The 14,776-nt window shown below is 37.5% G+C and overlaps 1 protein-coding gene and 1 long non-coding RNA gene across 9 annotated transcripts in view; both read left to right on the top strand.

Annotated features, from left to right (window-relative positions):
* Nucleotides 1-14,776, top strand: part of golga4 (golgin A4) — a 98,916-nt gene that overhangs the window by 29,050 nt on the left and 55,090 nt on the right. For all 8 annotated transcript variants that reach the window (XR_015506400.1, XR_015506402.1, XR_015506401.1 and 5 more), the window contains 2 exons: nt 3,157-3,350; nt 9,606-9,689. Coding sequence is in view for 4 of the 8 variants with exons in the window: in XM_087279781.1 (XP_087135907.1) it covers nt 3,157-3,350; nt 9,606-9,689 (278 nt within the window). In the remaining 4 variants the exon portion in view is untranslated. The remainder of the gene's footprint in view (nt 1-3,156; nt 3,351-9,605; nt 9,690-14,776) is intronic.
* On the top strand, nt 4,360-5,633 carry LOC147841211 (uncharacterized). The gene is made up of 2 exons (XR_015506522.1): nt 4,360-4,632; nt 4,735-5,633. It is a non-coding gene; the product is annotated as an uncharacterized LOC147841211 (long non-coding RNA).

The following is a 14,776-nucleotide window of genomic DNA, read 5'->3' as shown; positions in this document are numbered from 1 at the left end:
ATACACAACTGGTCAAAAGTTTGGGGTCAGTATGATTAAATATGTTAAAACAAGCTTCTTCTGCTCACCAAGGCTGCAATTATTTCATCATAAATACAAATTGTGAAATGTTGCACTATAAAATAACTGTTCAAAAGTAGTTTATCATATAATTTATTCATTTATTCCAGTGATTTTAAAGATGAAATTTCAGCTTCATTACTCCAGTCACATGATCCTTCAGAAATCACTCTAATATTAATTATTATTATATTTATTAATGGTAATAGTAATAAAATCAATCATGTCTGGAGTTATGATTTTATTTGAAACTAAATACAATAACAAAGCAGTTATTTAAAATTGATAAATATTTAACAATTAAACCTTTTTTACATTTATAAATATAGCCTTGATGAATTGAATAATTTTTCTTAAAAAACATTTTAAAAATGACCGTAAATATATATATACAGATTTATTAGCCCCCTTTTGTTTTTTGTTTTTTCTTTTTAAAATATTTCCTAAATGATGTTTAACAGAGCAAAGAAATGTTGATAGTTAGTCTGATAATATTTTTTCCTCTGAACAAAATCTTATTTGTTTTATTTTGGCTAGAATAAAAACATTTGTATAACCTTTTTAAGGTAAAATTTATTAGCCTCTTAAGCTAATTGTTTTTCAGACTGTCTACAGAACAAACCATCATTATACAGTAACTTGCCTAATTACCCTAACCTGCCTAGTTAACCTAATTACCCTAGTTAAGCCTTTAAATGTCACTTTAAGTTGTATAGAAGTGTCTTGAAGAATATCTAGTAAAATATTATTTACTGTCATCATGACAAAGATAAAATAAATCAGTTATTAGAGATGAGTTATTAAAACTACTATGTTTAGAAATGTGCTGAGAAAATCTGTTCTCTGTTAAATAGAAATTGGGGAAAAAAATAAACAGGGGTGCTAATAATTTAGGGGGACTAATAATTCTGAAATCAACTGTGTGTGTGTGTGTGTGTGTGTATATATACACACACACACACACACACACGCACATTCAAATAGCTATTAACTTCTTTTTTTTTTTTGGTGGGGCCAGTGAAAATTTGGGCAGGGCAAGTAAAAATCAGATCGAGCCAGTAGAAAAAATCCTTAGCGTTAAACCCTGAGCTGTGTTTATGTGCTTTAGGAAGGCTGAAAAATAGTGTACATTCTTTTGGCATCTTGTCAAAGTCTACTAGATTCTTTCAGAGGTGCACCCACTCTCTCGCGCGGAGTGAGTCTTTCGTGCCGCCTCTTTCGCGTGAAGTGAGTCTTTCGTGCCGCCTCTTTCGCGCGAAGTGAGTCTTTCGTGCCGCCTCTTTCGCGCGAAGTGAGTCTTTCGTGCCGCCTCTTTCGCGCGAAGTGAGTCTTTCGTGCCGCCTCTTTCGCGCGAAGTGAGTCTTTCGTGCCGCCTCTTTCGCGCGAAGTGAGTCTTTCGTGCCGCCTCTTTCGCGCGAAGTGAGTCTTTCGTGCCGCCTCTTTCGCGCGAAGTGAGTCTTTCGTGCCGCCTCTTTCGTGCGAAGTGAGTCTTTCGTGCCGCCTCTTTCGCGCGAAGTGAGTCTTTCGTGCCGCTTCTTTTGCGCGAAGTGAGTCTTTCGTGCCGCCTCTTTCGCGCGCGAAGTGAGTCTTTCGTGCCGCCTCTTTCGCGCGCGAAGTGAGTCATTCGTGCCGCCTCTCTCTCTCTCGCGCGCGAAGTGAGTCATTCGTGCCGCCTCTCTCTCTCGCGCGCGAAGTGAGTCATTCGTGCCGCCTCTCTCTCGCGCGCGAAGTGAGTCATTCGTGCCGCCTCTCTCGCGCGCGAAGTGAGTCATTCGTGCCGCCTCTCTCTCGCGCGCGAAGTGAGTCATTCGTGCCGCCTCTCTCTCTCGCGCGCGAAGTGAGTCATTCGTGCCGCCTCTCTCTCGCGCGCGCGAAGTGAGTCATTCGTGCCGCCTCTCTCGCGCGCGCGAAGTGAGTCATTCGTGCCGCCTCTCTCGCGCGCGCAAAGTGAGTCATTCGTGCCACCTCTCTTGCGCAGAGTGAGTCATTCGTGCCGCCTCTCTCGCGCGAATCATGACACAGGATGTCTATTCGCATCTTTGCATTGACTTAACAGGTAAATCACTCATGCTTGATGCTTCATTCATATCTAGTGTGAATGTACAATTACAGAAACATGCTTCATACTTTTCTAAAATAAGCAGGATCAGTATCTGTCTCAAAATGGATCCTTTTCACAGAACTACTATGATGCATTTAACGGTTATCCGCATCTTAAATCCTTCAATATTTTTAATATTTAGAGTTTTAGAAAAATGTACAAACATTTATATGTTTTTATGTATGTATTATATCATCTTTGCATCAAATAAGAAAAAATTAATTACCGCTTACACAAGGTGTTGGTAATGCAGTGTCTTTGGAAGCAGGACAGTAAAACTGATTTTATTCTCTCTTCTAGCTGCCCTTATCAGTCTCAGTCTTGGTAACACTATTGAGGAGTTTTTCTTTTCATGTTTCAGCAAATAGGATTGTAGAAATATTATTTGTTGTACTCTCCCATTTACTGCGCTTTTAGTTTAACCAACTATAATGACTACTGCAAATGTGAAACCTGGGAATGTGAAAAGCGTCTATTGGGGAAACTGTCTCTGTAATGGGCTGTATGCACAGTCTGTGTTTTTCAGCCAACAATAAACTTCCGGTAAATGGTTAATGTGACTATTTTCAATTTTATTAGGTCCCTTTTACAGCATCGATGTTGTGATGTAATTAAAATCTATAGGTTAAATAGACTTAAGCATTCATTTAGTTGTTAAAGCAAAAGAAAGAGCATGTAAACCAGGTGCCGTGAGGATTAGCAGGCTAGTGCAGAAACTCTATTTAAAATACTGAGGTAAAATAAATTTTCATATTTTAAAGACATGGCTTGGAAAAATGGAGCTTATTGCAGTGCTTCTTGTCTAGTCTGAGACCCACTTTATATTGTATCTCAATCAGGCAGTGAAGGTCACTGATTTTTAAAGAAATCAGATCATGGAGATTTTGTAATGCTGGGAGTGCTTGACTAAAAATTAAACGTCTGTGTGAATATTCACCTTTGCAATTTCCCAACCCCTAGTTGACAGAAGTGCTGTGTGTGCATGTGTCCAACAGAGGGCAGTGTTGACTCGGGCAGCGCTGTGGATGTGGAGAGTCTCCAGAAGCGGGTCACAAGGCAGGAGTCTCTCCTCCAGAGGTGTAAAGAGATGATTCGCAGCAGTAAAGAGCGCTCCGCTCAGCTGAGCAGTGAGAGCGAGGTCTTACAGCAGCAGCTGCAGGAGAGACTGCAGGAGCTGGAGAAGATGAAGGTACACAAACATCAACTATTACAAGACATGGAGAACAGTGCTGTGGAGCTTTCCTTTTATTTACATCTTACACATGCATATTTTATACATGATTTTTTATTTATACATGCACAGCTCTTTAGGTATTATGTACATTTTTTTAGTATTTTAATTTTTTTTTTAAAGTTTAAAACTCGCAGTGTGATTTTTACAGATTTTTATAACTTTTTAATTGTATTATTTTTTTCATTTGCAGTTTTTTTAATTATATACAAAAATTTTAAGCTAATTTATTTTAATGTATTTTTATTACATTTTTAGTATTTAGTTTAATTTTTTTCATGCATGGTATATTTTATTCTATATTTTATTTAACGTTTTTAAATTTTAACTTTTTATTTTTAATATCTACCTCTGTTTTGTGCTTAGCATTGTGCATGGCTTCAGCATCTGCTTTTCTGGGTGTGTGAACAGTCAGAGCAGAGGTTAACAGCTGACCTCAAATACACATTACTCCCCCTCCAAACCCACCGTCACACTCGCTAAAACACACCAGCTGAACCTGAACTCACTGACTTTCCTGGACCTCTAAATCATTTTCGATTTGTCTGAGTAGTATAACTAGTAGAATAGAATAGAAATATGTAGATAGATATGTAAATAGAATAGAATATGTAGTTTTTGTGATTTTCACAAAACATTGTAAATGTTTAAGATGGTGGATATTAGAGGTGTGAGCCTACACTAGTCTCACGGTTTGGTCCGGTTAAGATTATCATGCCATCAATTCAGTTCAATTCGATATCTCGGTGCATCACGGTGCATTGACGATGCTTTCCATACACAGTGTTATATTTTTTTCACAGCACAGCAATTCTTGTATTAAAATGTATGAATATATTTATATACTAATTGTAATTCCATTTTGTCCTTTAATACAGTCAGATGAATGAACTGTACCTTTAAACAACATGAGCATTTATAGCAAATAAATAAATATAAATATCATGCTCCTTTCTGAGCTGTCTAGCAAGTTCTTTCTTACACCCATGTAATTGGTCACACGCTCAACAGAAAGGGCTTTGATTGGCTCTTAGGCAATGACACTCTTCACAGATGAGTGACGTTGATAAATGGCAGCGGCGATCACAGCTGATCCATGATAGATGCGGAGGAGAAAACTCTGCAGACACTCGCTCATGTCTGTATTCAGAAGTATCGCTGTAACAACCGAGAGGAGAAAAAAAGTCACGGCAGCAGGTCAAATGGGCCACCGTGAAAGAGAGAGAGGGAGGGAGAAATCGTGTTTACTTTCATTTCTCAATTGCAGTAAAATAGGGGCTTCTGCTGTAAGTCTCAGTAAAAGGCTGTTCAGCAAACACACATGCAGTGAAATTGTGAACAGTTTCTGCGTTTTTAAGTAGTTGAAGTGTTATAAAAACTCGTGCTCGCCTCCCTCGCCATAGTAAGCTAAGCAGATATGAGATAGCACATATGAGATAAATGACGTCAGTGCATAATAACCGGTTAGATTATTACTGAACCGATTACGAATTGTCCGCGTCTGCATTACAGTGCACTGGAGAAACTAATTTTGACACTCCTAGTGGCTATTATATTGCTATTGTGTTATGTGTTTGCTTTAGTCGGCTTTGTCCCTTTATTTATTAGAGGTCGACACAGCAAACCACCAACTACTCCTGCATTTGTTTTACACAGCGGATGCCTTTCCAGCCGCAACCCAGTACCGGGAAACACACATACACACTCATTCACACACACTCATACACTACTACCAATTTAGTTAATTAATTCACCTATAGTGCATGTCTTTGGACATGCACGGAGCACCCGAAGGAAACCCACGCCAACACGGGGAGAACATGCAAACTCCACACAAAAATGCCAACTGACCCAGCCGGGACTCGAACCAGCGACCTTCTTGCTGTGAGGCCACTGTGCTAACCACTGAGCCACCGTGTCATGCTCTTTAGGTCAATATGTTACCAAAAAGAATTTTAATGTTTTCCAGATCAAAAATAAACTTTTATTTAAAAAATAAACCAAAATTAAAAATTTTTTTTCCTCTTTTGTCAACGAAGTTTTTTTGGTGCTATTTTATCGCCCACCAGGTGTCTTTGTTAAATGTGATCTTAACAAGCTGTGTGGTTTTATTTTCTGAATAAAGTAATAATTCCTGCCTTGATAAAATCTAGTAAACAAAAATAAATCGTGCGTGCATGAAATCGAACAATAAAATTAAAAAAAAATCAAATAAATATGCATACATTAAAAAAAAAAAAATAAGCTGAAAATATAAGCATGAATACACCAGCAGGAAACGGGAAGTGAGCGGCGTTCTGCTATAAAGGCGACTCCGCCACAACCGCTGGCTGCTGTCCTGGGCTGTAATTGAGGTTTGATTGTTGGTTTGCTGTGACGGCTCGACGTGCTGCTTGTGTGTGTGTGTGTGCATGCATGTGTGTATGTGTGTGTGTATCTGCGGTGAGAGTTCAGTGCAGTCGGCAGAGACATTGAGAATTCTTCACAGCTCCTCGGTCACTGCTTTTATTTAATTTCTTGGTCACGAAACCCATGTTTTATTAATCTGGAATTGATTGTCTCCCAAAAGAAAGATCTGGATCTGAAACACAGTCACAGATAAAATGTGATGGTTTAATTCGTTTTCAGCTGTTTCCCAAATGACGTTTAACAGAGCAAGATTTTTTACAGTGTTTCCTATTATATGTTTCGTCTGGAGAAGCTATTATTTCTTTTATTTTGTCTGGAATATAATGTATATATTTTCGTCAAAATATAATGTTGTCATTATTATTTGCTCCATGTTAGATGGTCTTTTTTTGATCGTCCACAGAACAAACCACTGTTATACAATAGCTATTTTTATAACACCTATTTTTTGCTCATTTTGGATACGCACATAAACAATTGCTTAATGGAAACACCAAGATGTAACATGTAGACCAACATGTAACTGAGTTAGACAAACTTTTTATTTGATAAAAAAAGATGTGCATAAACTGTGATGGAAACACTTTTTACAGAACAAATTCCAGTATGCGCATTAAAAAAAGGTCATGTGATTTTGTTTTTAAGAAATCATATGATGATAAATGTGTGTGTGAATGGACAAACCAGCAGGCTGAGCACACTGTAAAACATCTAAAATGTTGTTTGTTCATTCTAAAATGCCCTAACCATTTCAATATTAGTGTTATTAAATTTATTAATGACTGCCAGAATTGTCAAGAACATCCGTGCTCTGCATCTCACGCCTTCAGACGCCACCACGTGTTCATTGTATGTCGGCATTTGTCTTCTGAGGCACAAGTCATTTATTAAATAAAGAAAAGATTGACGCTGCTTCTCCTACTGCAGCCAATTTAGTTTTTACTGTTAATATTTGGCGCCCGGTATTCAGGAAGAGACTATTTTTGACTCGTAACTTTGACTCATTGGATGGAAACGCTGCTTTATTCGCGCGTCTTTTATGCGATATTGCTGTTTTGTATATAAATTTAATTTGCAACTTTGCATAGAAACATAGCTATTGACTTTTCTAATTAACCTAATGTGTCTATACTGTGTGAATACTAGGATCTTAGCGAAATGTCCTACAAGATGGTAATAGTTTGATTGTGATGTTTACATGTCTGTACTGGAATTCAGTAATGTCGCTAAAATATGCATACTCCACATGTTTTAATTCCATTTCTGTTTAGTTTCATTATGACTTTAATCAGATTAAGGTCATCAAAACAAGGCTATTATAGTTAACAAGATATAACGAGAAAACGAAAACTAAAATATAAAATAATTGTCGTTAACTGAAATAAAATAAAAAATGAGAGTTTTTAAAAACTACAACTAACTGAATCTGTATTGTTTACATACAAAACGAACTTAAAGTAACTAAAATTATAGCGAAAACCTCCTTCGTTTTCGTATTTGTAAATGTATTTAATACATAATCTTACTGTAAACTGTTTAGAAGTAAATCTAATCCATGCTGCAGGTGTTTGACCCTTTGCACCACAGAATCTGTAGTCCTGCTGCTATTGGCCAGATCGAGCCGGTTCTCCTCCAGTCAGTCCTCGCTGTTCCTCTTGCGACAAAAGCAATGAGTGGTCATGGCAGCAGCACGGTGACAGCATTATATACAGACACTTAAAGGTATTACTTTAACACATTTGTGTCTAATAGTAGGGTTTGTTTCTGTATCGCGATCACGAACGGATCTTTTTTTACCGGATCTTCCAAGTGAACCGGTTGAGCTAGTTCATCAAAACGAACTGAATCATTTGAAACGATTCACGTCTCCAGTAAGCACTTATCCACAAACCACTTACTTTTTAACAAGCCTAATACCCACCTCTGGCTTGACATGATCCAATAAATACTCTCATTCAGTTTTTAGAACAGTAACCTTACATTGAGGGCAAATTTGAGAAGTGGTAAACCGATGATACTGTGCATGCGTGATTCAGTGAACCAAACACAAACAATACATGACAGCCTGCTGTTACTGAACTAAACTTAAACAACAGCTCTGCGGGTAAACCGAGGGATTAAATGAGAGAATCTGGTGAAAAACTTACGTTTATTTCTTAACAGAAAATCTTAATGGAATTTAAATAAGTGAATCATGATTCAGTTGGGTTGCAAAACTTTACTGTAAGACATTTTTCAGATCATGCCATGGTGATGTTTTAACTGAGTCCTAACATCCGCCTTACAAATCTGAACTACCTATCACTACTGTCTATTTTACCTCAGAAGCAGCCTTGCACACATATTGTACTTAAGTCTGCTATCTTTAGAGTTGCTGTATTTGAATTTGAGGATAGGTAGATAGTATTGGTAGATGATAGTGTTTATGTACTTTAAAAAACTCTGTCTCTATAAAAAAAACACTTAAGCTACAAAAGTCCTTCAGTCAAGAGCAGTGAGGGATTTTCTCCTTTTGTTGTTTGACTAATGATAAAAACAGGCGGCAGCAGAGATATTGCGTGCTATCACTTTAATGGTTTCTCTTTCATGTGTCTTTTGACTCTCAACTCGTTTGTTTATTACACAATTGAGGGTTAATATAAATAATCACTAAACACCGCGTTTTGACACCAATTTGACCATTAAAGCGCTCACGTTAAGATGACTTCAGATGTGTGCGCTCTGCTCGTCTCAGTGTGCGAAAGAGACTGAATGCTGATCGCATGCTTCTGACTGTGTGGGCGCGCCGCACACACACACACATAAGCACGCGGTCTTTCACGCTTTTAAGAGCAACAAATGTGTACCACTGGAAAGGGGGCGGTATATGATAGAATAATAGGTTATATCAATTAATGGTTTTTCATAATTTTAAAAAGCCAAAATCGAAATCAGATTTTCCCTACGATGTATATGCCGAGTTCAGCGGTTAATCAGCTGGAATTAGCTAAGGTGACGAGACAGCGAACAGCAAAACTTAATTATGCAGACTTAATACAACTTAATAAAAATTAAACAGATGAGTTATAAAAAAATTCACCCTCTCACAGTTGTTTTGAAGGGTAATATTACCTATATACACCAAAATTATTATTTGTACCAAGCTGTAAACATGTTTTTTTCAGCTGTAAAAAATGGGAAATTTACCATTGCAGTCAGAGAACATCTGGACTTCCTGGAGCCAGCCCCCAAAGGCGGGTCGATGAATTGCAGTTTTAGTTACTTCTGTATTGGCTTTACGAGGGAGAGTGTTAGGTTGCCGCTTGGTCCAGACGCAATCCTACGTGAGGCGACAACACAGTTGGGTTTCGTTTTTGGCTAGTTGTTTGGCGTCGGCTTGGTGTGTCCCGACCCTAATATAAAAAAATGTCTGTTTTATGACCTCACCTGATGTAAATCTGCAGTAGGGGTCTCCAAAATAAATGTAGGACCTTTAAAATGTTACAACAAGGGAAGTTCTTGAGCACACCACAGCTTAAATACAATTTATGTGTTAACTTGTAGAGTAGTAGCTGATAAAAGTTTGTGTAGCCTGACTTATTGGATGCACAAAATTTCCCTTGACGTTCAAACAAACCATTTTTCCATATCCAGAGTTTCAGGTCAGTTCGTTTCCAGCTGGCCGGTGGGTTTTCATGCATCTCTAATCCTGCTCGTCTAGACCAGCTGACTCTGGAGTCTTCATGACAGACGCTCAATAAGTGTTGATTATTATTATACTAAGAATGATGTATTAAAATCCATGGTCATCTGTGTGTTTACCAGGAACTCCACACAACGGAGAAGACCAAGCTGATCACACAGCTCGGAGACGCCAAAAACCTGATCGAGCAGCTGGAGCAGGACAAGGTGAGCGAGACGCTTCATTTCTCCTATCTGAAGGCTTCAGCTGTGCTCTGCGGCGGCCACATGAATGCTTACGAGAGGAAAACAAATTCCTCTGGACAGAGATGAATTATAGCGGAAAGACTTTTTGAAAGCAATTGGAAAACAGGTTTTCTTTTGGGTCGCTCACTTTGACATGTTGGCTTATAAAAGTAAGCTTGTGGATATTGTCTTGCTTTTTTATTTTTGGAGATCAGGCAAGATCCAAAAAGAACTTTGTTTATGCTGTGAAATTTAAAGCATCGTAGTGTTCCACCAGAGACTATATACAGCCATATCGCGGTGCTACTCGTGTGATATGAACGTATGAGATGAAAGTGCGATTCAAAGACTTAATAAGGGTAATTAGGCAAGTCATTGTATAACAGTAGTTTCTTCTGCAGACAATCAAAAATATATTGCTAAAGGGGGCTAATAATATTGACCTTAAAATAGGTTTCAAAATATTTAAACCTGCTTTTATTCGAGCCAAAATAAAATATAAATGCCTTTCTCCAGAAGAAAAAATATTATAGGAAATACTGTTAAAATTCATTTGAAAATATTTATTTTAAAAAAATTTCACAGAAGGGCGAATAATTTTGACTTCGACTGATAATCGTTTTGAATAATCGTGATTACAATTATGACCAAAATAATCGTTATTATGATTTTTTCCAAAATCGAGCAGCCCTAACAGATATATTATTGTACAGCATCCTATAAAAAAGTATTCATTAAAAAGAGAGATCTGTAACGGGTGTACTCAATGAGGGATACTGCAAATATGAAATATACATATTGAAAATGCATATCATTTGGAATATCAAGAATAATATTTATATTTTGAACTGTAGATATTTACATAAACAGATATGCGAATAGAATAGAATAGAATAGAATAGAACAGAATCATTTGAAATCACATGGATAATTGTCGTGGTGTAACGTATCACAGATCTCACAGTTCTGATTACACTGGTTTTTTGTCACGGATCAGACCATTTTTTTGGATCAGCTAAAAAGGGGAGAAGACATGTAATTTGCTTTCCATTTATTATACAAACAGCACTGCAAGAAACTTTTGGTTTTAACAAGCAGAACTTAAAAGCTGGAAAAGAAATAATCAGCTGAATAAATGTAAAATATTCAGTACTGTGAAAAATCCACTGTTACTTTTGTTGCTGATTACGCTAAATGTAGAGATCTAACATTATCATTTGTACAACCCATATTTATTTTTTGTCTCATTCTCAAAAAATGATTCAGTTATTCACTCATAAAACTTCGTTTTGTTGCTGAATGATCATTTTTGATGAACTATTCAGTGGCATATTTTTGATAACTAGTTGATGACGCCACCTATTGGTAAAATAATGTAATTTCTGCTTACCACTTTCATTTTTGAGCATCGAGTTAAATGCATATGATGGTGATTTTAATCTTTACCATAAACACCAGTGGTTTTATCTAAACTATAAACTGATATCCCAGTATTTTTGGGCTTTTCAAACACAGATTTGAATGCAGCGATTCGAAGGATTAATAAACATGCAAATCACTATCATTTATAATTCGTTGCTTGGGTGTTGAGATCTTGATCTTTTCATGATTAACTGTGCAGCTTACACAAGCTTAACAAATAGTGTCACAAAACACCTTTAATGACCTAAGAAACCCACAACATCCCAAATAACCTGCCACAACTACTTCTGTCTAGGGTTGTAACAATATACCGGTATGACGGTCTACCACGATTTGAACGTGCACGATTATCATACCATGAACAATTGCATATCAACCATTTTAACCCTTAAAGACCGAGACCGAGAAAAATAAGTATTGCTCTTAAATGTTTAATAACTTTTGATCCGCTGATCCGATTCATACAATTCAAAGATTGGCATAAAGAAGAGAATCTCAGCTTTCCAGTGCTGTGTCACATAACATTTCTTTCAGACTTTTAGAGGCTCCGGAATCAGTGCGGTTACGTCATCAAAATTTGACAACACTGATTTGACAAAGAAACGCTCGTCACTGTGTCTCCGGACAAACCAGACATGATACATTGATGCATTGTCCCTCCTCCATGCCCAGATTGGTTCAAACTCGCTATATCACAACCAATAAGCATAGGTTTCGCTTTTGTTTGTGGACCAACAATGAGCTTTTTGAACAACACGGAATGAGAGATAGGCATACATTTATGCGCGGCTAAATAAAACGCAAAAAAAAAAGTTTTGCATGAAATAATTCTTATACTAAGTACTTTTGCATGCACAGCAGCACAGAAACATGACAAAACAGTGACACAGCAAAGACGAACTGCTGCTCTTGCTGTTTTCAAAAGACGCAAATGAAGGTGCAGCTGTTTGTCTGCATTGCAGACAACCATATCCAAATCCATATCCACAGACAACCATATCCATGCTGGCACATAAAACCTGAGGATGTTCCATATTGAATCTAGTTTCGTTATGTAACTATTTATAGGATAGTAAATATTTATATCTATTTTTTTACTGAGGATTTGCACCATGTTTATTTGGACTTTGACACATTACTTATTGTTTTCTTATTTTTTTATTTGTTCATTGTAAGTGGTGCTGTTTATAGTAACTAAAAATTTATTATTTGGAAAAAGTCAAATTTGCTTCACTGTTCTATTATTTTGTAACATTTGTAACATACCGTATACCGCGAAACTGTCAAACCGTGATATTGTTTTAGACGATTATCATACCGTAAAAAATTCATACCGTTACAACCCTACTTCTGTCATCGTAATATTTTACAGGAAGCCTAAATGCTTTCATACATGTGATTTGAATGACGTGAAAGGCAATCTCTCTCTCTCTCTCTCTCTTTCTCTCTCTCTCTCTCTCTCTCTCTCTCTCCCTCTCTCTCACTCTCTCTTTCTCTCTCTCTCTCTCTCTCTCTCTCTCTCCCTCTCCTCTCTCTCTCTCTCTCTGTTTGATCGTTACAAATTTAGTAAATTAAAAAAGTGTATATTAATCTGCTGGTCATGAACCATGGGTTGTGATCCATACGAATCACGGATCAACCGTGATCTATTACACCCCTATTTAATTGAATCAAGGACTCTCATTCTTTTGTTTTAAACCAACCTTGCTCTCCAAAGCTTACTTTGATTCATACTTGGCCTCTGTCTGATGTTGATTTTGGATTATTTGATCCAATAGACCTTCAGGTGTCCTCTAGTGTGGTTTAATGTGAACTCGACAGCTCTGCCTGTCTGCTACTGAGCTGTAATCACATCAGTGGTGTTGTGTTTAGCCTCTGACCTTCACTCTGCATGATGAAGATTTCAGGTCACTGTATGGAATGTGGAGGAGTGCAAACATGCGTCAGAAACCATTAGAGGTTTTATCCTCAAACTGAGCGCAGATCCGGGTTTGCAAACAGCTTTGCTGACATATTGGACATAATCAGTAATAAATTTGATACAAATGAAAAAAAATTGCCAACAGTATTGTACATTCGAAGGTACAAATCTGACCGAAATATAGACTTTGCTTAATGAAAATTCTTTTTATTATTGCTGGGAACCAATTCATCATGACCAATTGAATACAATATAAAAGTTTGTTTTGACATGGTATATATGTGTGTGTACTGTTTGTTTATCATGTAGAGTGCATCCGGAAAGTAAGTACACTGCGCCACCCTAAACAATGTCACATATAAGATTTTTAAGAGGTATAATGACAATTAAAGACAATAAGTACTTAATCTAAAGTGCTCAAAAGAGCACCAGGGGCCTCATGTACGAAGACTTGCGTTGAAATCATACTAAAACTTTGCGTACGCACAAAGCTGTAAATGTGCGTACATTAAAAAAAATCAGGGGCCTCATGTATCAACGCTGCGTACGCACAAAAACTTTGCGTACGCCAGGTTTCACGCTCAGAATCGCTCACGTTTGGATTTACTAACGATGAACTGAACGTGGGAATGTGCGCAGCTCCACGCCAGCTTTATGGCTGGCGTACGCACATTTTTTGTGCGTGTCTGTTTTATTTCCATTGGCGACTCCTAGAGGCAGTTGTGTTAAACTGCACTTTACAAAGTGTCTGAGCCTTGCAATGGCAGCTGTATGAGACGGGTTCATCTAGCAGGTATGTAAGGTTTCCATACCATACAGTTGACCAGCTAAACATTAAAGCACAATTTGCAGCAGTCGCCTGTTTTCCCAAAGTAATCTGAGCTATCTACTGCACGCACATTGCTATAAAGACACTATCTGAAGATGAATTTGCATGCATGAATCAGAAACATTTCCATTCAATAAATGTGCAAATAAAATATGATACACAAACTTATTAATGATTCCTACTTGTCTTTCTTGTGATAAATAGTTGGCAAAATCTGATATGTAGCAGGGGAAAAAAAGAATGACATCATCAGACGCTGGATTCGAACCGAGTTCATGCTCGAACGTGTCAAAACATGTTGACATGAGTTTTTCAAGCTGCGCCACTGAGACTTTGAAAGAGTTCTGCAACATTTTACACCTATAAATCGCACTATTTCTTTTTAATTCACTCAGTGCCATGTTCAGACCCAACTGTGTTAACCGCATCAGCTAAACTCTCTCACTCTATTTTTTTCTTTTGTTGTCAATTCCGGAGGACAAATTTGCAAATAACACCGCTTTTCTCTGGTCTACCTCCGAAAGCAGCACCTCCAATTCACATTCTGTTCAAAGTTTCTCTTTTTGCTTGCTTTTGCCTTTGCTTTTTCGTTGGGTTTTGCCAAAGTAGAGTCATTAGCATATTCATACGAGGAAGGAGGCAGGGAGGGGTTTTGTGCTCGTGCATGTTGCGCTCAGTTTCACGTTCATTCAGATGTACAAAGAGCATATGCGTGGGATTTTACAACACATGTAAACATAACGGTTGTTTGTAATCTGATTATTTGTTATTATCAACGCGTTGCTTGTCATGTGTTGTTGATGTAAGATGTATTCAGTTTGATCGGAATATTCATATTGATTATAATGAGCTCGTGTGAGTGCTGTCACCGCACACACACACACACACACACTCACA

The sequence above is a fragment of the Danio rerio genome, chromosome 13 (genome assembly GCF_052040795.2).
Source record: "Danio rerio strain M-AB ecotype USA chromosome 13, GRCz13ab, whole genome shotgun sequence".
Classification (NCBI taxonomy): Eukaryota; Metazoa; Chordata; class Actinopteri; order Cypriniformes; family Danionidae; genus Danio; species Danio rerio.
The sequence above is the reverse complement of the archived record's forward strand: the minus strand, read 5'-3'. Positions and strand labels throughout refer to the sequence as shown.